A 25605-nucleotide genomic window follows, 5' to 3' on the forward strand; every position below is an offset into this window, starting at 1 on the left:
TTGTCAATCCATTAAGGAAATCTCGATAAGAGGTTGGGTTTGTATTTTAAGTGGCTTATTGTCTAATGATTGAATAATACTAATCGCATTCACCGTCACTCTAATGGAGTGATTAGCCATTTTAGAACAGATACCGCACGAATACCGAATTCCTTTGAAATGTGACGGCGAGAAGGATTGTAAGCTTAAAGTTCGTTCGGTTATTCTCAAATTCTATCCTAAATATGCAGGATGTTTCATAACCACCACCTTTAATATATATGAATTAAAAAAGAATCATCATTAGCGTTTTCAAATTAATATTTCAGCAATAATTGGATTGATCTTGAGTAGATGAATACGATATACAAATGAACAAGATATACAAATACATATAGGGAGAGTGTAAACTAATAGTACGCATAGAAAAAATAAAGGCTCGCGTTATCACATAATTATAAAAGTATAAATTTAGTGACGTGGACCACATGTTCTACCATGTAATGTTTTTTATTGAATTTATCTGACGCAGTGAAAATAAAATAATTAAATATTTAAATGTGCGCAATAAACTATTTGTTGTTGTTGTTCAAATAGAGCTATAAGTTAGAAATTATCACTGATGTTATCTTTTAAATACGTGGAAAACTGAATCGATTATAGAATGTGAGAGTATGTCAAATAATTTGGCCAGGGACTGTAGCCAAAAGCATCACATTCTACTAATCGCAGATGACTGCGCGTGTTTCGGTCTTTGATTGAAGAAGTTACAAATGGAAGCATCTTAATATTTGTTTAAAGAATTCTTTACTTCTGACCTTTTTAACAGGAAATTTCACCGCAACCAAGAAATGGATGCTTAAGGAAGACGATGCGCAATTTTCATTTTTTTCGGTCACGACCCACTAAACTGTCTTTATTTGCCTTCCTTCTTTTTTTATTCTCCCTCAAGAAATATATTCTCTTCGCGCTCTTCCGAAGGGAGTGTCATTAAATGCCATTGACGTAATAGAACAGCAAATCGTTTGCCGTGATTTTGGGATCGTTTTAGAGGGCTTGATGCGTCATTCTTTTGCAAACATTTTTTAAAGTTTTTTTTTAAATTGCGAATGCACTTATATCTTGGTCCTTATGCAACAAAGATACATGAGTTTTGAGCATGGAAATAAAATTACAAAAGTATACAGTCCCTGGCCAAATTATTAGACTCTGTATAAGATTCTATGTAAAATCATAATCATCAGTTTTATTGTTTTTATGTGACTGATTGCGCTTGTTTACGTTCGTGCATCAATAGGTTAAATTAGACGATATATTAATTCGACTATTGGATACATCCGATGATATATAATATAAATATAGATGATTTATTATATCAGGTATTATATTAGTATATTATAATAATTAGATCCAATTATTAGACTCACTGTAGTTTTTTAATGTTTCGCACGTGTGTATAGGCAATACTTTTATAGTTAAACATACATGTAATGGGTTTTTTATTCAGGAGATTTTTTATACACTTCCTATTTGCATTTATATTTAGCGTATTGCATTACAATGTTAACCCATTAATACAGGAGAGTAAACAAATGCAAACTTTCTCGTAAAAACAATAAAGCTGTCTCCTGATAATTAAGATTTTACATAGAATCTTACACTGAATCTAATAATTTGGCCAGAGACTGTAGATCAGTAATTCACTTTATGACAATAACAAACCAGAATATGGAATAAAATGCAGTAAAATACCTTAATTAAAGTGTGACTTAAGTTTAAAGAGTCGTAAAATTGCTCAAGTACTTGAATTTTGCATTTTTGTGAAATCCATGAATAAGTGATTATTTTTTAACAATTTTATTTCTAACAATTTTTATTTTTAACAATTTAGCAATTTTATTATACTTCGCCATTCTGAAATTCTAACAAAAAAAGAACATGTTTTAAAGCACGTCTAAATGCATTAAAACACTTCCAAATGCATTAAATTTCCAAGTTTAATAAGGTTAAGTGGTGGCTGTCATAATTTATTCAACCTCAAGTCATTAGAAATGATATTTTCAAAAGAAAACGTTCATTTGTGAAAAACTTCTTTTTGATTCCGTAGTTTGGTGATTTTTTTTAAACAAATTTTTTAAAGAGTCATTGAACCAGTTACTACATTAAAATCTATGTACAGTCACAAAATAAGACACAGAACACCGGAGTTACTTTTAACCAAATGACCCAATAATTTGAACCAATATATATATATATATATATATAAATGTTGCAAATAAATTTTTTAAAATTAATACTTATAATTAATTCAATGATTTAATATAGAATTTAATTACATTAGTGCATCATCCATCATTTCTTAGAAAAATTTTTGGAACAGTTCGTTTACTTGTTTTTACGATAAATAAATATTACAACTGATACCTTTAATTCTTTTCGCTTGATTAATAAGGGTATTTAAATAATTATTTTTATAAAAATGATAACTACTTGTCATTAGTTTATTTACATTAAATTTAAAAACCGTTTCTTTTATCGTAAAAGTCAACAATGCGTATATTTTCTTCTTCTTTAATATTCAAATCTAAAAAATTAAAATTAATATTATCATCATGATACCGAAGCAAGATTTATTCCTCGGGGGGATACATTATTTAACAAAATTGTATAATTTTGAAAATTAAAGATAATTAAAACGTCAATAAATCTAAAAGCAAATTTAATATCAAGAGTATAATGTTTTTCATAATGGTGTAAAAGTAACTTAACTAATAACTTAAACGTGATGAATAATTAGATTAATTAGATCCTTGTGGTATTCCATCAGTTTGACCAAAAATATGTTTAATATTGTAAAGATAATTATTAAAAGGACAAAAATTAATTAGAATTTCCCAATAATCCAAATCGTAATGAAGGATATTTTTAAAATCACAATAATAATTTAGAATCTTTTAATTTAGAAAGGGGACTGCTATTAAAGAGATCTTAGAAATTAAATATATATATAGATATATACGGTCTATTAAAGCGAATCAAAAAGTTTGCCCATATTTTATGCCCAAAGAAGCAAAAAAAAGTATTTTTTAATAATCGTGTTTTACTCATATTTTCTTTGTTTAATTTTATAATAATCGAAAGCATATTTAGTTCAGCTGTTACTATGGTACTACATTTTGAACATAAATGACCAGGTTTATAAACATTGTGAATAATAAATATCGAGTAAAGTTTTTTTAGAATTTTGGTGCTCTGGATAAGTTTTAAACGTTTTTGTCTTCTTTTTATTAGTTAGTTTGTATTCAATTTGCCAGTGTAGAGAGGATAATTGTTCTAGATTTTTTTTTATCAGCAATATACAGTCCCTTGGCATAAATTATTAGGCTCATTCTAAGATTCTATGTGAAATTATAATTATCTGGTCAGCTTTATTGTATTGACGCTCTTGTTTACGTTCGTGTCTGGTATTGGTTAACATTGTATAATGCAAAATGCTAAAAATAAACACACGTAGGAAGTACATAAAATATCACCCGAATAAAAACCCATGACATGTGTGTTTAAATCTAAAAGTATTGACTATAAACTCGTGCAAAACATGTCATTATTAAAACACTAACAATGAGTCTCATAATTAGGTCTAATTATTACAATACACTAAAACATATAATGCTTGATATAATAAATATTCTATATTTATATAATATATCGTCCAATGTATCCAATCGTTCAATTTATATTATCTATCGTCTAATAAATACAATAAAGTTGTTATAGAGTATCATCTGATAATTAAGATTTTACATAGAATCTTATATCGCGTCTAATAATTTATGCCAAGGGACTGTAATTCAGCGTACAGAAACATTGTTGTTGGAGCAAAAACTTTGTTTTCATTTTAACGAGTAGTTTATGTGGAGATGACCTAAGTAATTTAATAAATCACATCCACATTTTAGAATGTGTGTTTGATATTTCTGACTAAAAAGTGCAGAAACGTTCAGATAGTCGTCGGATGGGGGCATTTTTATAACGAAGGTCATCTGTTAGAAATAATCAACACACTTCCCGTTTTGAATAAACACAGGACAGCAAAAACAATAATGCACATAATCTTATCTCAAAATGTTAATGCAGCGGACCTTAACAGAAACATCACATTTTATCATTCTACAAATTTTTGACCATTTCTGTTCTTTCGAAACAATCAAAGACAATAACCGCACGTGTGTATGTATATAAAAATAAGCAATGACCACAAGGTTTCGAAAATCTAATTCAAGCCAGCTTGACCAGTGTCTCTCTCTAATCTTTTCCTTCCCGCTGTTATTTCGGCCCATTTTGTCATCGAAATAATGGGCGATGCAGGCCACCTATGTAAATGCGGCGGCATGGGGACTATCTTTGTAAAAGACAATGGAATCCATTGCCGACTAAAGATCTGCAACCGCTACCAATTAAGATTGGATAATGTTTTCGAGAATTTTACACAGGAGCGGTTAGAACATTGTTTCCACCGTTGCCCCAAATTACATCACACAATGGTTTTTTTAGATGGGCTCTCTTTTTCCACCAACGTTTATGAAACGCTTTTAAACAGAATAAATTCCACACGTGATTGACTAAAAAACTATTGATCCGTGATTAATGTTGACCCATTTTTTTGTTGTCTTCCATTTCATTGCGAGTATTTACAAACAAAAGGTGCAACAGCTGATAATATACCACCTATAATTAGTTTTTAAGAAATCTTTCGAATAAAGAAGAATTTTTATTTGCTTTAAAGATAAAATTTTTATGAGTTATTATACTTTTAGATAACTCTTATTTATAAACTGCTTAATTATGCTGAAAATTACAAAAAAAGAAAGCTGAAACTTTTCGGATGTGTAGCTATATTTTTGTATATACTGAAATATGACGCAAAAATATAAAAAAATAACCTTTGAAAAATCCCTTTTTTTAATTAAATTCCTGAAAATCTTTTATGCAATTACTATATTATACTTAAAATTACAAAATTGATCGATGGGAAGCTTATTTAACAGTTATAGCTATTCTGGTGGCTATAGCTTTGTATATACTGCTAAAATATTTCGAGAGCTGCAATTGTTAAAATTTTTTATAGCTGCTGTCCTTCTTTTTTGACTAGTTATGTGTACAGCTACTAAATCATATCAACAAGTAGAAAATAGACAGAACAAGTAGAAAATAGTTTAAAACAACGAGTAACAAGTAGAAAATAGAATAAAAAATTTCACAATTGGTAGCTATTTTCTAACTAGTTCTGCATATGTTGATGAATTTGGTTTGAAAATTGCAAACTCGATTGTTAAAATATTTAATAGTTGTAGCTCTTTATTTGACTGGTTTTCGGTTTTAAAACAACCCCTAATAAAAAAATTTTTTTTTGAAATCCCTTCTATCATTAAAATCTGATCACAAAAATTCGTTCGATATTTAAAACGGTATTGTTTTTTTTATTCCTTATTAAAAGAAAAATCAAGCAATGTAATTTTCTAGTTTTTACTTATTTATTTATTTTAAAGCGGGAGATATTTGTGCCCTGAAGATAACATCATTTCTGGCAGAGATGGAACTTTTTTAAATCGATAAACAATGCAATGCAAACGAAAAATAATTGAAAATATTCATTTTTATAATTTTTTACGTACTTCAATTATGAGTAAATTGTTATGAGCATATGCAATCTCATTATATCTGCCAATAATTTATTCGACCCATGCTTTTAAATAAAACATAATTTGATTCCACGTTCCAAGTTTTTCTACTTAATTTTTCATAATTACCTATTGCTATAACTCAAAGCTTTATGTTAAAAAAAATCTCTATAATTATTATAATTATATTTCGATTTCATTACTTAAATTAAAAAAGTAAATATTCAGTTTCTAGCTATTGATTCGTTATTTTACTTAACCATTTCATTATTTAACCTATCGATTTCATTATTTCGCCATTTCATTTCTTTTACTTTGAATTTTCTTTTTATTTAAATCACTTTCCATAAAATACTTGTCTTCACAAAAGAATTCCTTTTTAATAAAACAACTTACCCACATTTTTTTTTAACTGAAATGTTTAGAAAACTAAAAAGAATTACAAAGAAATCACTAGTCAATCTACAGTCCCTGACCAAATTATTAAACGCACTCTAAGATTATATGTAAAATCTTAACTATCAGGTGATACTTTATACAGCTTTATTGTTTTTACAAGACTGAAACTGGTTTGTACTTGTTTACGTTCGTGTATCAATCGATTAAATTAGACGATATATAATATAAATTCGACGATAGGATAAATCAGACGATATATAATATAAATTCGACGATAGGATAAATCAGACGATATTTTATATAGATATAGGATAATTATTATATCAGGTATTATATAAGTATATTAGAAAAGTTAGACCCTATTATTAGACGCACTGTAGTTTTTTAATAATGGCATGATTTGCACGAGTTTATAGACAATACTTTCATATTTAAACATACTTGTAAAGAATTTTATTCAGGAGATTTTTTATATACTTCCTCTTTGTATTTATTTTTGACATCTTGCATTACAATATTAATCAATTAATACGCAAACGTAAACAAGTGCAAACCGGTTTCAGTCGTGTATAAACAATAAAGCTGTATATTATATACTGATAATTAAGATATTGTAAAGAATCTTTGAGTGCATCTAATAATTTGGCGAGGGACTGAATAATATTTTTATATATTAATTTATAAAAATAAAGACTCATTGAATATCACACGTGTATTTTCTTGGGCAAATACGCGGGTTTCTTATGGTATTCGGGAAACCCTTAGTGATGCCGTGAAAAAGTGTATCAAAAAAATCGAACAGATCTTTCTCTCAATCTGAGCAACAAAAAAATAACCTCCCCATTAGTTCATATTCTAAAAACAAAGGCGGAAACATTCCTTTGACTCAAACTATGAGTCTTTGATCACTTTGAGTTGCCCTAAAGGGGTTTCACGACTCAAAAGAAAATAAGCGAGATAAATTGGAGAATCATTAATTAGTCCTATCTGTTGAGGTCATTCGATTTTCTTTCTTCGAAAGGTTTACTGAGAACGTTCGAAACACAATAGGTGATTTCCATTTCTTAAACTAATCAGATTGGATGAAAGTTAAAGATTCATATCATTTCACACCTTTTTTTTTCTGTCGTTAAAAGAAAAAAAAAATGCCTTTTAGAAAGATGAACAAAAATATATCAGAAGTATTATATATCAATAGTTCGAAACCATTATGGAAAGGTTAGCAAAAACGACAACGAAAGTCCGATGGAAACATTATAGAAAAGTTAACAAAATTATATCAAGTTCTGATTCGAAATAATAAGAAGAGCAACGTATTTTAGTAGAAAAGAATTTTAAAAAAAATACGCATTTCCCGCTATCTTAAAATTGTCTCTCAATCAAGAGTCCCTGGCCAAATTATTAGACGCAAGATTCTATGTAAAATCTAAATTTTCTGGTTATACTACACAGCTTTATTATTTTTAAGCGGCTGAAACCTGTTTGCACTTGCTTACGTCCGTGTATCAATGGGTTAACATTGTAATGCATTACGTTGAAAATAAACACAAATGGGAAGTATATTAAAAATATCCTGAATAAAAACCCTATTACATGTGTGTTTAAATATAAAAGTATTGCCTATGAACTCGTCATGAAAATCATGTCATTTTTAAAACACTACAGCGCGTCTCATCATTGGGTCTAATTATTATAATATACTAATATATTACCAGATATCATAAATATTCTATATTTATATAATGCATCATCTAATGTATCCAAACGTCACATTTATATTACATATTTTGTCATTTGACCCATGGATAGAGGAACGTAAGCAAGTGCAAATCGTCTCGTTAAAACAATAAAGCTGTATAGCATAATCTGGCAGCTAAGATTTTATATCGAATATTATAGTGCGCCTCCTAATTTGGCCCCAGGGACTGTAGAGATCAGTTTAGTCTCAATATTAAAAAAAAAAAAAGATAAAGTTTGAATAGCTAAAAATCATTCGTCTTAAACGAACAATACTGGTTTGGCAAACTAAAGTTAAATACTAATTAAAGGTGTCAAATGAGGCATGTTAGACACTCATTGTTATTAACGTTAATGCTCATTGACTTGGTTAAGCTGTCTTTTTAGTTCTTGAACAGCGCCATTAAGTTTAGGTACGTTTTCTAAGTTTATTTATTTATTATTATTATTTTTTTCACTTTAAAATGTATTTCTTAGTGTTCTGCTTATTCTTTGAATTTAAAAATATTTTTGACAATTAAAGTTATAACTGTTTCGGTTTGGCGAAAAAACTTTACCAATGAAACTCATTCGCTGGTTTAATTATGGATAGCAAATAAATGCACAGTTTGATTTTGACAAAGCTGCTAATTTGATTTACTTTCCTTCAATAATGTCATCGAGATAAAAAGAATTTTTTTTTAAATGTCAGCTTATGTTGTAATAAACATTTTAACAACAAATTCATCGTGATACCAACGATACCATACTTACATGTAAGAGACAAAAATTAAATCCACTATCACTTGAACAATATCCATTTATTGTACTTGCATATTGTCTTAATGGTGCGATTTTAAATCTATTAATACTTTCTATTAATAATTCTATACATTCAACTTCTATCAATAGTTCTAAATATCTATTAATAATTCACACTTTCTATAAATAATTCTAACTTTCTATTAATAATTCATATTTTCTATTAATATTGCTATGAATTCAATTTCTATTAATAATTCTAACTTTCTATTAATTATTCATACTTTCTATTATTAATTTTTATTATTATTTTTTTTTATCCGTCGTTGAACGGCCTACACAATTTTGAGCTTACGACTACTCATGTTCAACTCCGTAACCTTGTCATTTTGAACCACTCCAGAAGACAAGGGAACTCCTGGATCAGTACCCCCATGATTTGTTATGGGAACAAGGAAGACTTTACGACTCGACAGATTTAACGCGCATCAGTTACCCTTTACTACACGGGGAGTCTTCGGCCGACGGGGATCGAACCTACGAACATGGGTCCAGTGCCCTACCTATCTCGTCCTTTCTAATAATAATTCTATAAATTCAACTCATTTAAACGGACAAGCTAATTGATTTTTAAAACTAAAATCCGACAATAATCTCCTGGCATGTCAACTTGATGAGCAAAATATTAATCCAATCATGTGATTTACTTACTAATGCTAAATTTTTGTTAACCCTCTGCAATCAGTATAGGATTGCTCAACTTATCTTCTTATTCTTCATATAATCATATAACCGTCTTTTCAAAAGTTGATGACGCGTTTGCTAAGGTTAAAACAAAACGTCGGTTTCTACTTAACACAGTATTAACGTGGTATAACATTTCACATATTGCAGCACAGTTGCAGAAAATTTGCACCACGTTAAGGTTCAAGATAATATGGTTCAGCATAGAGCCTGGTAATAAAAATGCAGCAAGGTTTTGATTTCTTCCACAAAATAACTTTTATTAGCACTAAAATGATTTAGCAGAAAAGAGAGAGTTTGAATGGAAAGGTTGTTTTCACTTAAATATTCCAAACTTTAGTTTCAACGTACAATTAAATCAGTCGTTCATCAATTAAAGAGTTTCGTGAAAAAGCGCCATTCATTAAAAAAATAAAAAAAATTTCTATTCATTTTATTTTACTCTTCCATGTTTATTTTTTGTTTCTTCTTCACGTTTTTTCAGTTCTTTAGATCTCAGTCTTTCAAGGTATCGACTTTTTTCAATTATCGCATCATAAAAAGAATTTCTTATAAAATTGTATTATTTCAACATCATTAGTTTTCTTAATATGGCAGTTCTTATCGCATTTGTTTATTATTCCGGTAAATTTCTATGTTTGCTTACAGACTTTTAACTTTTAGGATTTTTCCTGTTACATCACTTTTTCTCAGTATTTATTTATTTTATTTTACAAACTAAAGCAGTTAAAAAAGAAAGCAGTTTATTTATTTTTTTGTAAACATCCAATGTAAACTTTAGTCACGGAGAGAAAATAAAATATTTAGCATTGACTAATAAAATGCGTTTGTCACTGGGATGGTTTTAGTTGAAGTAACGATAAAGAAATTTTACCCCTTTTGAGGCTTGTACTTGCGGCACACATTCGAAATGACAACACTATTCGAATCTCTTTTGACAATTCAATCAAATTTAAAAGCAATTAACCAAATTATACGAAAAAATTCATAAACTATTCTATTTTTTTATTTATCATAACCCAAAAAAAGAAAACTTCATGAATTGCTTTATTTATTTATTATTATGATTATTATTTTGAAATGCTGTTATTTATGTTATATGCAACCTAACAGAGTCTGACGCTTAAAGTTTTTCTTAAAAGAATTTTATTTTTGTCTAAATTTAAAAAAAAGTATATTATAATTAGGAAACTAAAATGAATGCATTTTTCTCAGTATTTAAAAATCAAGTCACCAGAGTTAGCTTCATATTTAGCGACATAATAACAAGTTATAAATGCTCACACTAGGGGTGCTTTACATGTAATAGTTATCCAGGATATGTGATTTACTTTTTATAATATTTTTAGTACATTTTAATGAACACGCTTTCGTTTCTGTAAGGGTAGACACGAGCAATTGAAATTTAGACCAGTTTCCGATTCGCCAATGAGCTGAAATGTCTACTGGTACTTCATGCTCAACGAAAATACGATTTTCTATCGTTTCCTGACAAATGTAAAAAATAATTTATCGTCTGTTTATCACCATGAATTTACAGTGACTGGTAAAAAATATTAGACGCACTGTAAGACTCCATGTAAAATCTTTATTATCAGTTTATTATCAGGTGATACTCTACAACTTTAGTTTCTTTAGGCGGCTGAAGCCGGTTTGCTCTTGTTTATGTTCGTGCATTAATAATAATTAATATATATATATATATATTNTATATATATATATATATATATATATTTCAATATTACAATTGTCACTTGAATTCTGTATTTTAGTTTTTAAAAATAAACTATTTAAAGTTGTATAAATATTTGAGTACTTTAATATTCAAAATGTTTTCGGCCCATATTAAATAGAATAATAAATTATAATAAATAATTATTATTTACTTTTTTGTTCAAACAATTATCTTTAGATAAATAAGTTTTATAACTGTCTGCTAAATTGTTTTCAACACGCTTAAAAAGTTTATGAGAATAGAGCAAAAGACTGAAAAAGTAAAAATGAACAACATTATGGGTAGCCTGATCTCAACACACAAACTACTAGGAACCTATTTTTTCATAGTGCAACTCTCCCCATGTTTATTCAGATCGGTTTTCGTTACTTATAACATTGATTGCTCTATTTAATTAGGAGATTTGAGATTAAGTTCTCAAATCATTCTATAATTGAAAATTCCATCATTAGATCAAAAAATGTTCAGAGTGTTTAATTTTCACATTTTGCGCATTATGCACTACAAGTGAGTGTTTCATACTCATTTTTTTTAAAATCATTTCTGCTTATTATTGAAGGTTACATGTGTATTTCCTTTTTTTTTATACACATATTCTTTAGAAATGTAAGCTCCGGTTCTCTTAACAGAACTTTCAGAACAAACGACCCAACCCAGGATACAAATCGTAGCCAGGTCTAATAATTTTGCGACGACTTGCATCGACTAGATTTAAAATGTGGATCAATGTCTAGAGTTGCCGTCGAGTCGACCGTGGGAATTCTTTTTCTCTCGATGCATTAAAAATTCTCGGCTAGTTTCCCGAAATGTATCTGATACTTGATCTCGATAGCCTTTTTGGATCGAGGGTATTTTAATAAGTTGAAAAATTGAACCCTCTATTCCAGTTGAACCCTATTATTGTTTGCTATTCAGTGACGCCATTAGAAGATTAAAAAAGTACGGTATTGTGGTTTGACTTAGCACCCGATTAAGGGTTGCGTGATTTCATTGAGTCTATGTTTCATTTTAAAGAATTATCGATAAGCAAGTATCGAATTTTGTCAGAATCGTCCTCAATTTCTAGTTTTTTTTAAAAAATTGTTTGATGATCATAAGAATCATAAAAATGATATAATAATTATAAATGAAAATTATTACAATCTAAGGACGCAACATTGGAAAATAATATACTTAATTCTATGATTAAATGACATAGTCATAACATAAAACACTCAAAAATTGCTTTATATAACCCAATTGAACATAACAGAACTTAATGAACTCTATGAAATAGAGTTCTGTTATGAACATAACAGAACTCCATTTCATTGCCAGGTGAGATAAAAATAAACACGAGTTTCACAACAAACTTATATTTTTTATTTTATTAACCATCCCTACTTTTTTTTTCGATCTCACAGAACATCTTGTATACTTATATATTGCTATTATTACCTAGTTCATTCATAACAGATGATGAAATGCAACTATTTTTTTTTTAAATTTCAATTAAGAGCCTTAATGGTTGCCCATACATTCACACTTGAATTGAAAGAAAAATAATGGAATTTTAATGAACAATTGATTGGGAAATGAAAGAGAAGTACCTCAACACAATCCGGAAAAAGTGAAGTCCACAGCAGTTATCAAACAACCGGTTTCTGTTGATGAAGGTGGCCCGGTTCAATCACTGAACTGTTGCAGAGTTTCTGACCTGCCTCCGCTAATAAGTGGGTCACAACTTGAGGCTCTTTTATAACCCGCATTACACATCTTAATGAATTTCTTTCACGAGAGTGAGATAAAAGCGTAGAAAAAGGTACATATAAAAATGGAACACTTAATGTCTGGTATATATAAGACGTTTCTCTAATTACTCACAAGGGGTATTAAACACTTTCCAAACAAGAGTTGCAGTTTCAAAACTAATTAATTGTTATAATTGATTGTATAGATTCATCCATATCTAAAAACTTTCACAATTTTCTAGTTTTACGGAAGGCAACATGAGGATTCTAATGAAAAATGACTACTCACAGTGCGCAACATTTCGAATTTAGTAATTTTCAAAAAAATAAATAAATATAATTTGCTATGAGGAGGACTTTGTGACCTGAGAGATATTACGTTCCCCAGTCATCTTTCCCATCGATTCGAACTCAAATTCTCACGAACATGAGTCCAGCTCCCTGCCAACTAAGCTATCACGGCTCCCAAAATAGGCAGTTAAAGTAATGAGCAATAAAATTGTGAAATAAACATAATCTGGAATTATTTTTTCTCACTATTATTAAACTATCTCTTTGGATAAAAATCATTTCACGAGTTTCTATAGTACGCTAAGAAGAAAAAAAGTATGATCATAAGTAGAGTATGGTTTTTCTGGCTCTATAGAAAACACCTAAGAGCTTGATAATTCATACCGAAGCACTGTGGTCATGATTTTGGTAAAATGAACAATAAATTAAGGTGTTATAATTTGCGATAAAAGTTTGGTAAATGGGGTAAAGTTTTGTAATTTTATCATGGCAATTTATAGCGCAGCTTAAAAATAATTTATTCGGTTAAATTTACTTTTCAGTTTTGAATTTTTAACTAATAATTATAGTTTTTGAATTTTTAACTAACTAATTACAAATTCGAGGATTAAATAAATTAAACGATATATTATATAAATGTAGAATATTTATTATATCAGGTATTACATAAGTATAGTGTAATAATGAGACCAAATGATGAGACGCGCTGTAGTGTTTTAATAATGACATGGTTTAGTCCGAGTTTATAGGCAATACTTTTATATTTAAATATACATGCAATAGGTTTTTATTCAGGAGATTTTATATAGACTTCCTATGTGTATTTATTTTAAACGTATTGCGTTACAATGTTAACCCATTATTACACGAGCGTAAGCAAGTGCAAACAGTCACATAAAAACTATACACCTGTATAGTAAATCACCTGATAATTATAATTTTACATAGAATCTTATAGTGCGTCTCATAATATGGCCCCATGGACTGTTTACTTTCTAAATATGTTATTCTGGAATTTCACTAAGATAATACTTAGTAAATAATAGTAAAAAAAAGTAATAATGTAATTAAATAATATATNATATATATATATATATATATATATATATATATATATATATATATATATATATATATATATATATATATATATATATATATATATATATATATATATATATATATATATATATATATATATATATATATATATATATATATATATATATATATATATATATATATATATATATATATATATATATATATATATATATATATATATATATATATATATATATATATATATATATATATATATATATATATATATATATATATATATATATATATATATATATATATATATATATATATATATATATATATATATATATATATATATATATATATATATATATATATATATAACCGTATATATATATATATATATATATATATATATATATAAATTTATTTGTGAAGGTTTCTTTTCGACGATTAGAATTCTAAAGTTGATTATTCACTAAAATAATATTGAATATTCTCTTTTACATCATCTCTAATTCAAATGTAAGACAGAATCCATTTTGTTTAATCTAACAAAATAAACATTAAAATGAAAAACATGTGTCGTTAGCAGAGGCCATTCTAGGAGAATTTCCGAGTTTATTCGCGACCACCAAAATGCATTCATAATTTAAAAGATGTTAACACCTCAATCGAAGAACGTTTGAGTTTTGAAACAAAAGCAAATTGTTTACCTTCTTAATTGACTTCTAACATTTTGCATTAACTGCACAATTTATTTGGAAAAAGTTTATTTCATATAATACGTGTTTGATTCTTTGCGTTAACTGTGTTTCTAGTCAGATGACACCAAAAAAAGTGTTTCCAATTTTTTTTTTACTTTTCTTTAACAGAGAAAAATATTGAAGCCAATTATTCACTTTCTAAATTGATTACAGTTTTTTTTTTACTTTATTTGTATCATTTTTAACCGCATCCTTTACCATTTTTTTGAAGAAAAAAATGCAAAAAATAAACCTATTTTTTTATTTCATTAATAAATGCAAGGAACTAATACAAAACATAATACGCAAGTTTTAAGTCGACATTTTAATTCTTTCATGTGTCAAAAGTATTTAATTTACCATCCGTTTGCAATCCCAAATGATCTCGGGGCCAATGAAAAATATTAAATATGAGTCTTTTGTATGTGTTCACACCTGAAAAATTATTCGCATTACTTTCGCTCGCGACGCCATTTTTTTTACTCCATTTGTTTCTATGTGAATTCATCCACCATGGTGTACATACAACTGTACAAAACACGTCTGCAGTCCCAAACAAATATCGGCAAACTGCCAATCACAGCAGATTATATTTTTGATTTAATTCCGGCCGAATAAAAAAAGGTGATAAAATTAAACGTATTGACGAAGTCTGTTACGCCCGAGTTTATTCGGGATAGTAAATAGTTGCAATCTATACATACCCGAATTAACTCGGGATAATTAGGGAAGCGGTTAAGATGACAAAAGTTAAACAAATGTGATACATATTTAGGTCAATTAAATTTTTACTCAGATAACATCAACAAGGCTATTTCCAACCGTGGGTTTGCGAAATAAGAGAGAAGGTTGATGTGTCACACCCAAAAAAAAAAGACGAATATTTTTAAAATGAAGTATTTCCTTGTACCGTTCATTATAGCAATGCGGTTCATTGAATTAATAACACAAAATAAGGATAATATTTTTCGAAAATTTGTCGCTACATTTGAGAATTTTTCCATCTCATTAATAATGATCCTTAAAATGTGACTTGCCCCACTGATTAAAATGACGTTAAAAAAAGAAACCTTAAAGCTTAATTTGTAAAATCATAAACAGAAGTTAATGAAGACATTTTTCAAACGGACAGTTTTTGAGAAAAATCTACTGACTGTTTTTATAAACAATGTAAAAATAGTTACCTCTTTTTATGAAAATAAAAAATACCCAAAAACCATTGACCTGTTTAAACTTCTTGTGAAAGNTTAAAATGACATTAAAAAAATATAAAGCTTAATTTGTAAAATCATAAACAGAAGTTAATTAAGACATTTTGAGAAAAATTTACTGACTGTTTTTATAAACAATGTAAAAATAGTTACCTCTTTTTATGAAAATAAAAAATACCCAAAAACCATTGACCTGTTTAAACTTCTTGTGAAAGTTCGTTTCAGTGAAAAATCTACAAGAGTCCTGATTTTGCGAGGAAAAAAAAGAGTTTTTGTTTCAAAATAATGAATAAAAATCATTATTGATTTAAATTTCTCAAAAGAAATGTTTTTGTGAAGAATTACAAATAGGCGAGCGATGGCGAACAGGTTGTGGATAAACCTAGAAGTATAATAAAAAGAAAGGAAAATATTTTTTTTTATATAATACAAATATTGTATTATCAGTCGATACGAATTCCGCATCCGGCTAGCACCGACCACGATGCTGACGTGAAATATCCTCAGTGGTAGACGGATAATGGGTTAGAGTCCCCTTGCCATTAGGCTAACCATGAGAGGTTCTCGTGGTCTTCCTCTCCATGTAACGCAAATGCGAGTTAGCTCCATCAAAAATTCCTCCACGAAGGCAAAAATTCTCCCAATACTCGGTCCAGGAGTTCCCTTGTCTTCTGGATAGGGTTCAAAATGACAAGAATGCGAACTTGAACATGAGTGGTCGTAAACCCATAAAAATTGGGTCGGCCGTTTAAAAATTATATTTATTTATTTACATATTTATGTAATATATTATTTAAAAATTATATTTATTTATAAAATACTCATAGTTTTTTTTGTCTGAAACCCATACCAAACTTTCCAAAACAGCTAAATAATCTGTGTACGTAATTAAAAATCTCATATTTTTGGGGGAAATTAAAAATTTAATTTTTCTTTCAAAATTTAATTTTTTTAATGGCTCTGTTATGAATAATGTTGATATTAAAAAAAAGTTGTAAAAAGTTACTGTAAAGTTCGATTTATGTTTAAAATATTCCTTCAAAATAAACGAAAATAGTTAATAAAAATAAATTTGAAACTACAATGGAGCTAGACTGGTAAAAAATATTTAGAGATAAAATATTGTCCCATTTACATCCCGAGTACCATTCTGGTAAGACTAACCGGTTCAATATTTCGGGAAAAGAATGTTTGAGCAAAATGCGTCGAAATGAAACAAATAACAATCGAAAATATCAAAATTTAAATACTTACTTTTGAGCAACAATTTTATGAGCAAGAATATAGAATATTAATTGCATATAATTGTTAGAAAAAGTCATGAAGTCAAATGTGCAAAAAACGATAAGATGATAAGCGCATTTTCGATGCAAAAGTTCTCAAACGGTCATTTAACCGGTTGTGATACGTTTTATAACCGTCGTTGAATAGCCGGCGTCAATTTTTGGGTTTACGACTGCTAATGTTCAACTCCGTAACCTTTTCCTTTTGAACCCAATCCAGAAGACAAGGGAACTCCTGGATCAAGTATTGGGAGAAATTTTGCCTTCGTGGAGGACTTTTTTGATGGATCTAACCCTCATTTGCGTTACATGGAGAGGAAGATCACGAGATCCTCCTATGGTTAACCAGACGGCAAGGGGATTCTAACCCAGGATCCGTCTACCACTGAGGATATTTCACGTCAGCACTGTGGTCGGTACGAGCCGGATGCGGAATTCGTATCAACCAGCCATCGCCGGGATCGAACCCCGGTTCACCTCATTGGAAGGCGAACGCTCTATCCCCTGAGCCATCGTGGCTCTCATGGTACGCTTAGTGTTAAAAGCATAATTTGTTTCGAGTAAGACTTTTAAAGTCATTTAGATAGTGAACCTTCTGATCATTCTATAAAAGGTTATTCAATTTGTTTAATCCTTTTTTTACTACGTTTTTATTAACTTGCCTTCGTGTATGTCTGTTCGGGTGGAATTTTGTTTTGGAATTTTTGGTGGAATCGGGTGGAATTGGAATTTTCGATTTTAAACTAACTTCCCACCTAGCTACAGACTTCAAATTTGGCACATAGTCCAGAATTGAATGACAATGCATGAAAATGAAGAGAAAGAAGAAATACAAAGTAAAATAAAATTAAAGTTAAAGAAAAATTAATATTTTCGCGATTGTCTTTTGTTGTCGATTCGATTATTTCAAATGAGTGTCATATGTCAGGTGAAAAGTTTTGTTTACAGTTGGTGACGAAATTGAGATTTTGGAAGTGAGTACAAAAAAAGTCAAAATAAAAAATAATATTTTTAAAAACCACGTTTTTGTAGTGGAGAATAATAATTAAAAAAATAAAAATTTGAAAAACGAAAAACGTGGGGTGCATGAAATACATAACAGTACATATACACATTTCCTTACTCATACACATACACATGCATATACACAACATATTCCACATACACATGCATATACACAACATATTCCACATCCACATCCACATTCAGATACAATTACAATTACAGATATACGTACACATATTCTCATGAGCACACATACACACACTAAATATAACATTACTGTTATGTATTTCATGCACCCCACGTTTTTCATTTTTCAAAATCAATTGTAGGGATGTGGTTAGCGAAGCTTCAGATCGGGTCAGATGCATAAAATTCGAAACGCTTCGATGCGTTTCTCTTCTATGTATACAGTCATTTAACTTAGGAAAAAGCATTTTGTATCTATTCCTGTTCACACCGTTGCCACCCCAACAATATAATACCTCATTCATAATCCTTACACCTATTCTCTTTTTTTTCTTCTTCTTCTCAAAAACAGTGGTTTTTTCTTTTTCGTTCTTGAGAATCTAAAGATGGAATAGTATTTTTTTTTTCATGACTGAAAAAGAAATGCAAATGAAGTATGCATTTTCTCTAAAGCTTGTTGGATTGTTCGGGAAACATATTCGAAGGTTTTTTTTTTCTTTCTCTGACTGTCAGAATATTTTTCTTTGTGGATGAATCATTTGATCTTAATTATCATTAACGTACCCTAATTAAGTTTTTATAAGTTTCATTTTATAGGTTATTCTATTTCATGAGGTTGCGAGGAAAAATGAATGGATATTTAACCGCTTCCAAATTTCACCTCAATTTGATAAGTTTCGCCTAATTTGAATGTTTTTTTCAATCTTTTTGAAAAAAATGCGCAAAATCAAAGTATTTTTTTTAAATTTGTTAATAAATGCTGGAAATTAAAACAAAACCTAATACACAAGTTTTAAGATGAAATTTTAATTGTTTCATGTGTAACAAAACATTTAATTTATCATCAGTTTACTATCTCGAGTTATTTCGGGCAAATGAAAAAAAGTTAACTATGAGTCTTTAAAGGATAGTTTTAAAACGAGAGTGATACTTTCCGAACGCAGTAAAGTGATACACCATTTCCCCCCCCCCCCCTTTTTTTTTCCTATGTAAATCCAGCTACTAGCGTCTATACAATCGTACAAAGCACGTAAAAAGGAAACAGCAAAAATCTGCAAACTTTCAATCACAACAGATTATCTTTCGTTTTGCATCCATCGGAGTAAAAACGCAATAAAACAAAACGCGCTGATAAATTCTGTTACTTCCGAGTTTTCTCGGTATCATAAATATTTGCAATCTATGGATAACTGAGTTAACTCGGGATTATCAGGGAAGCAACGTATGTTTGCTAATTTTTAAAAGTGGAAATGCTACTGGAGTGTGAGGGAAACAGTTTTTAAGATCACTGAAATCTTTTGAGTTTTTGTACTATCGTAACATTTAACTTCTTGGATCATCAAGTCATTTCGAAAAAGTCACTTAATAAGATTACGTCTATGCAGAACAAAACTGTTAATATGTAGGAATATTTTTAGAAGGCGCATTATTATGTTTTTTTTAAATGCTATACACTATTGTATCATTTAATAAGTCTTCATATATCATCTTACTGAGTGATGCTTANCCTTTTTTTTTCTATGTAAATCCAGCTACTAGCGTATGTACAATCGTACAAAAAGCAAGTAAAAAGGAAACAGAAAAAATTGGCAACCTTTCAATCACAGCAGATTATCTTTCGTTTTGCTTCCAGCGGAGTAAAAACGCAATAAAACAAAACGCGCTGACAAATTCTGTTTCAGCCGAGTTTTCTCGATATAATAAATATTTGCAATCTATGAGTTAACCGAGTAACTCGGGATAATCAGGGAAGCAACGTATGTTTGCTAATTTTTAAAAGTGGGAATGCTACTTGAGTGTGAGGGATACAGTTTTTAAGATCTCTGAAATCTTTTAAGTTTTTGTACTATCGTAACAAGTCTTCTTGGATCATCAAGTCATTTCGAAAAAGTCATTTAATAAGATTACGTCTATGAAGAACAAAACTGTTAATATGTAGGAATATTTTTAGAAGTCACATTATTATGTTTTTTTAAATGCTATACACTATTGTATCATTTAATAAGTCTTCATATATCATCTTACTGAGTGATGCTTATTAAATGATTCGTCCTGAAGGAAAAGATAGTTGAAATTCAAATTTTTATGACTTGGAAAATCCTTGAAACAAGGAAGGGACTTTACTTTTTCGTTTTGGATTTAACGAAAATAAAATATTTAATATAAGTTGTTATATTATTTCCCTTATACCATCTTATAAATTTAGAAAACTGTTCATTAATATTTACAAACCGAGAGTTTCTTTATTTATCTCGATTATAAAAATAGACAATTTTTAACAGGACCAGTGAAGAACAGAAACGGGTTCAATTGGGTGATGTAAATCAATTTTGGGAGTTTGTTGACTATGTCATTTACTCATAAAATTAAATATATTATTTTCCAATGCTACGTCCTTAGATTTTAATAATTTTCATTTATAATTATTATATCGTTTTTATGATTCTTATGATTATCAAACAATTTTTAAAAAAACCTAGAAATTGAGGAGGATTCTGACAAAATCCGATAGTTGTTTATCGATAATTCTTTAAAATGAAACATAGACTCAATGAAATGTATGATTTTTATAATAAACAGTCATGGAGTAGACTTCAATATCATTCAAATATTTAAATAAAAGAATGGGTCTGTCGAAATTAGAATCCGTGACCACGGTAAAATACTTGGGTGTACATATTGATTTAAATTTAAAATCGAATGCAAATTACATAAGATCTTCAGGTGATCGAATTATTCTTTAAATTATGCATGGATATACTTATAAGTTGGAGGGGGAGACTAACTAACATAATGTCAAATTTATTAATACAGATAAAAGGAATTAATCACTACCAGTTACTCTACATATTACCAATCCGTTTTTCTCAAACAAACTCTTTTTTTATATATATATAACCTTTACTAAACAGCCGAAACAAATATAATATAATACAATATTTTATAACCGTCGTTGAACAACCGACCCAATTTTTATGGGTTTTTGACTAATAATGTTCAAGTCCGTAACCTTGTCCTTTTGAACCCATTCCAGAAGACAAGAGAACTCCTGAATCAAGTTTTGGGAGAAATTATCCTTCTTTTGATGGAACTAAGCCGCATTTGCGTTGCATGGAGAGGAAGACCACGAGAACCTCTCACGATTAGTTTGACGGCAGGGGAACTCATAATCCGTCTACCGCTGAGGATATTTCACGTCACCACTGTGGTCGACCGGATGGGGAATTCCTATCGATCCGCCATCGCTCTCATTCGAACCCAGTTCGCCTCATTGGAAGGCGAACTTACTATTTCCTGAGACAGTTCTCTTAGCTGAAAAGACACGACTGTCACAGAACCATACAGTCATGATGGTTAAACACTATTTAAGCGACTAGATAAAAAAAAAACTTATATCAATGAGGATAAATGGCGTCTATCTTATTTTGAGTATCAATTTCTATGTAATGGTGACCTTACTTACAGTGGAAGGACTGTGCATCCTACATACTTCAGTCTTGCTTATAGCTCACTTGGGTAGAAAACACTCCTATCGGGTTTTAATCACGATTTTAAAAGCTGAACAAGCCACTTTTTTTCTTTTCTTAATTTTTCCATTTTAATTCGCTCAAGGCTAAATGAAATGCGGTTTACCATTTCATGATTTTAATCTGCAATCAACCATTACTAAAGCTAATATCGAAAAAAGAAAAAAAAACTAAAAAGACTTAGTGCACACTATTAAAAATTATCATTTTCTTATTAAAATTATTGCTTAGTGCAGTATTTAAACAAATTTTGTGCAGGAAAAATTAATATTTTTTTGTCTATTAAATGTTATTAGGATTGCTTTTGAATATAGATTCCAACAATTAATAAACTGCAAGTGTGTATTCTTTCCATTGTTTTAAAATTCGTAAAACAAAATAGGTTAGAAAGAAAAGTAATATTAAACTGAACGGGAAACTAAATTTTGTATATCCATCAGGGGCAGTTTTTCGATTATCAGAGCTGATTTCGTCATGATGGTTAAACATCTTTAAACAACTAAAGCGAAAAAACTAAAAATTGTTTTAATTAAAAGGTTATATTTTAAATTATCTTGATTCATTTGAAAAACTTAGAGAACATTTCGATTATCTACGTGAAAGGCTTATAAGTTCCTTCATGTCTTTTATTTTAAACTATATTTAGTTTCTATCTTCTTAAATAGTATATTTTCCATTACGGCAATAGCTAATGCTCAATTCATTTTGAGAAATACAACAAATAAAGAATAAAAAAAGTAAACAAAAAAAACTTTATTCCTCACTTTATTTATTTTTTTTGTTGAAAAAAAAGCCATGTTTATGATTGAGCAATTTTTTTTTTAAATTCACGACTCAAAATTCAATTCAGATAAAAGCTAAACTTCTAAATCAACCAAAAATATCTGGTTTTTTTGTTTTTTGATGCGTTGCAATTTTCAGTTTTTTTTAATCGCGAAGAGCATCAAAATTATTAAATGTGTTGTTGCGAGTGTGGATTTGACTGTCAACGTTCCTAAAAGAGTGACGATCTTTTTTTCGATCCTCTTATATTTATCTTGAACTTCTTTCTTAGATTACATAATTATATTTTGTTGGAAATTTTCCTGCAATTTTTTGCAGTTTTCTATCAGTTTGAGAGACATTTTTAAACTTCTATGAACAAATAATGTAGTTTGAAATATAATAAATGAAAGCAGATTTTAGTTTCATAAAAAAACAGGAAGAAAAAAAATGTATTTAAATTTAAATGGAAATTCAAAAAAAAAATATATATATTTAAATTATAAATCTCTAATAATGAAACGATGAGTTTGTTGTTTCTGAGTATGCGTGTTTCTCTTATAATTTCATATAATAATCATACACTATTAGAGTATGCTGGCGTCCTGAAATTAACACAGCGAGGAACAAACAATGGATTGAAATTTTCTTTTAGTTTCAATAAAATATAACCTTTTTTTCACGATTATATCACAATGTTTTTGTGCTTTGTTTGTTATGTTACACATTTGAGACTTTTGTTAATTTTTTTTTAAAACTTGATTCTTATTCATCATAATTTAAGATTTAAGTCTTTTTTTGACAAAAAATTCTTAAACAGAAGATTATGGCATCAAATTCTTATTCCCTTTCATGTTAAAATAATCAAAAAAGTGTAAAGGATTTGAACAAGAATAACTTTTTGAAAACCGATACAAAAATTTTTAAGAAACCCCCCCTCCCCCAAAGCTAGTCATTAAACCTTAGCAAAACAGGAACAATCGATTTTCTTTCCAATACTAAGCTTGGCAGATGGATTGCAATTATTTTACCATTTAAGGGGGGGGACCTCAAATATGTTAATTAATGAGTGCAAGAGATATTTTAAGTCACGAAATCCGACACAAAAACGTACTTTCTCTCAATAAGCATACTTTTTTTCCGACGGTTTTGGATTTCTGTCCCCCTCCCCCCAAATATAGAGGGTAACCTCAATCTGTAAAATAAGGTCCCCATAGTTTTGTCAATAAAGCGGCTCAAAGTTTGGACCCTTGCTAATTTTATTTTTGCTTTCATTTTATTTTTTGCGTATTCCGCCATATCTCGAGAATATTTTAAGTGAATCGAAAACTTTTTGCACACAACTCTATAATTCCTTTATGCAAAGATAATTTCATGCAAAAGAAACTTGTGATAAATATTCATTGTTTTTTTTAATTTTTTTATTTAATAATAGTCGGAAAAAGTTTTTTAATCGTTAGGTGTACAATTTTTAACTTAATTTTAAAGCATGTCATTTCACATGACAAAATACAAAATTTGAGCAAAACGGGTGGAATAGTTCTTGAGAAACTGAATTTTTAAAATAAGGCTTTTTTAAAATTTGATTAGTTTTATATTTTGTGTTTTGTCTATTAAAATTACACGCTTTAAAATGACGTAAAAAAATGAAACGCTTTACAATTCAAATTTTTTTAGACAATTATTAAATAAAATACCCAAAAAAAAATATAAATATTTAATAAAAGTTATATTTTTCATAAAATTATGTTTGGATAAACAAATTTATAGTAAATATGGTATATTTAAGCAAATTTCACCACTTACCAGAAGCTGCCGTCACAAGTAGTCCAATCTGTAATCCAATGTTTATAAAGAGCAACACATTGCGGCAATCACCCATTATTGTTAACTACTGCTATGTACAAGCTTGCAATCCTATGCAATCTACACACCCATGGAACACCACTCTGAACAACAAAAGTAGCCACTCTATATTTTTTATCTTATTTCCTCCTCAGCTAAATGAAAAACGTCAACAAGAAGAAAATGTCCCACTAACTCATGATTGCCGAGACAGATAAGAAAGAAAAACTCTCGTGTGGGATGTCGTCTGTCGATAGAACAACTTCTGCTGCCCGAGATTCAGAAAAGCAACAGGTGAGTGACTCGAATTCTCCAAAAAGTTCTTAAACTTCAACGATTGGTGCAAAGTGATTGTGACGTAGCCTGGATGCCCCGTGGTCACAACTAGTTTCTGTAAAGAGTGTGAAGAGATATAACGGTGTTTCTTGGTTGACTTGCTACGGGAGCATCCTCTTCTTTTTTTGGATCTCAGGGACATCCTTTGGATTAATTCTTGAGCGAGGACTCCTGTTGTTGTTTACCCTTTATTCATCCCCGCTTTTGTGTGGAAGAGCCATGAAGATATCTTTCCTTTTTTCACCCCGTCCGCAATATTTGTTCGGCCTTATTTGTTTGTTGTGGTGTCTTAGAACAGAAATATTTCTGCTGCAAGAGTTCTATTTACAGTTCCCTTGCCAAATTATGAAACGCACTCTAAGATTCTATGTAAAATATTAATTATCAGGTGATACTCTATAACAGCTTTATTGTTTTTACGAGACAGTTTGCACTTGTTTACGAGAGTGTGTCAATGGGTTAACATTGTAATGCAGTACGTTAAGAATAAATGCCAACAGGAAGTGTATAAAATATCTCCTAAATAAAAACCCATTACATGCGTGTTTAAATACAAAAGTATTGCCTATACACTCGTGCAAAACATACAATTATTAAAACACTACAGTACGTCTCATCAT

The 25605-nt window shown here is 29.3% G+C and overlaps 1 protein-coding gene across 1 annotated transcript in view; it reads right to left on the reverse strand.

Moving 5' to 3' along the window:
- The window catches only part of LOC107438912 (mucin-3B), a 104768-nt gene extending 79819 nt beyond the window's left edge, over window positions 1-24949 (reverse strand). Inside the window, exon 1 of the mRNA XM_043052865.2 lies at window positions 24611-24949. Coding sequence (XP_042908799.2) covers window positions 24611-24686 — 76 coding nt within the window. The 5' untranslated portion in view covers window positions 24687-24949. The remainder of the gene's footprint in view (window positions 1-24610) is intronic.
- Window positions 24950-25605: the final 656 nt, after the last annotated feature.

The sequence above is a fragment of the Parasteatoda tepidariorum genome, chromosome 2 (genome assembly GCF_043381705.1).
Source record: "Parasteatoda tepidariorum isolate YZ-2023 chromosome 2, CAS_Ptep_4.0, whole genome shotgun sequence".
Lineage (NCBI taxonomy): Eukaryota > Metazoa > Arthropoda > Arachnida > Araneae > Theridiidae > Parasteatoda > Parasteatoda tepidariorum.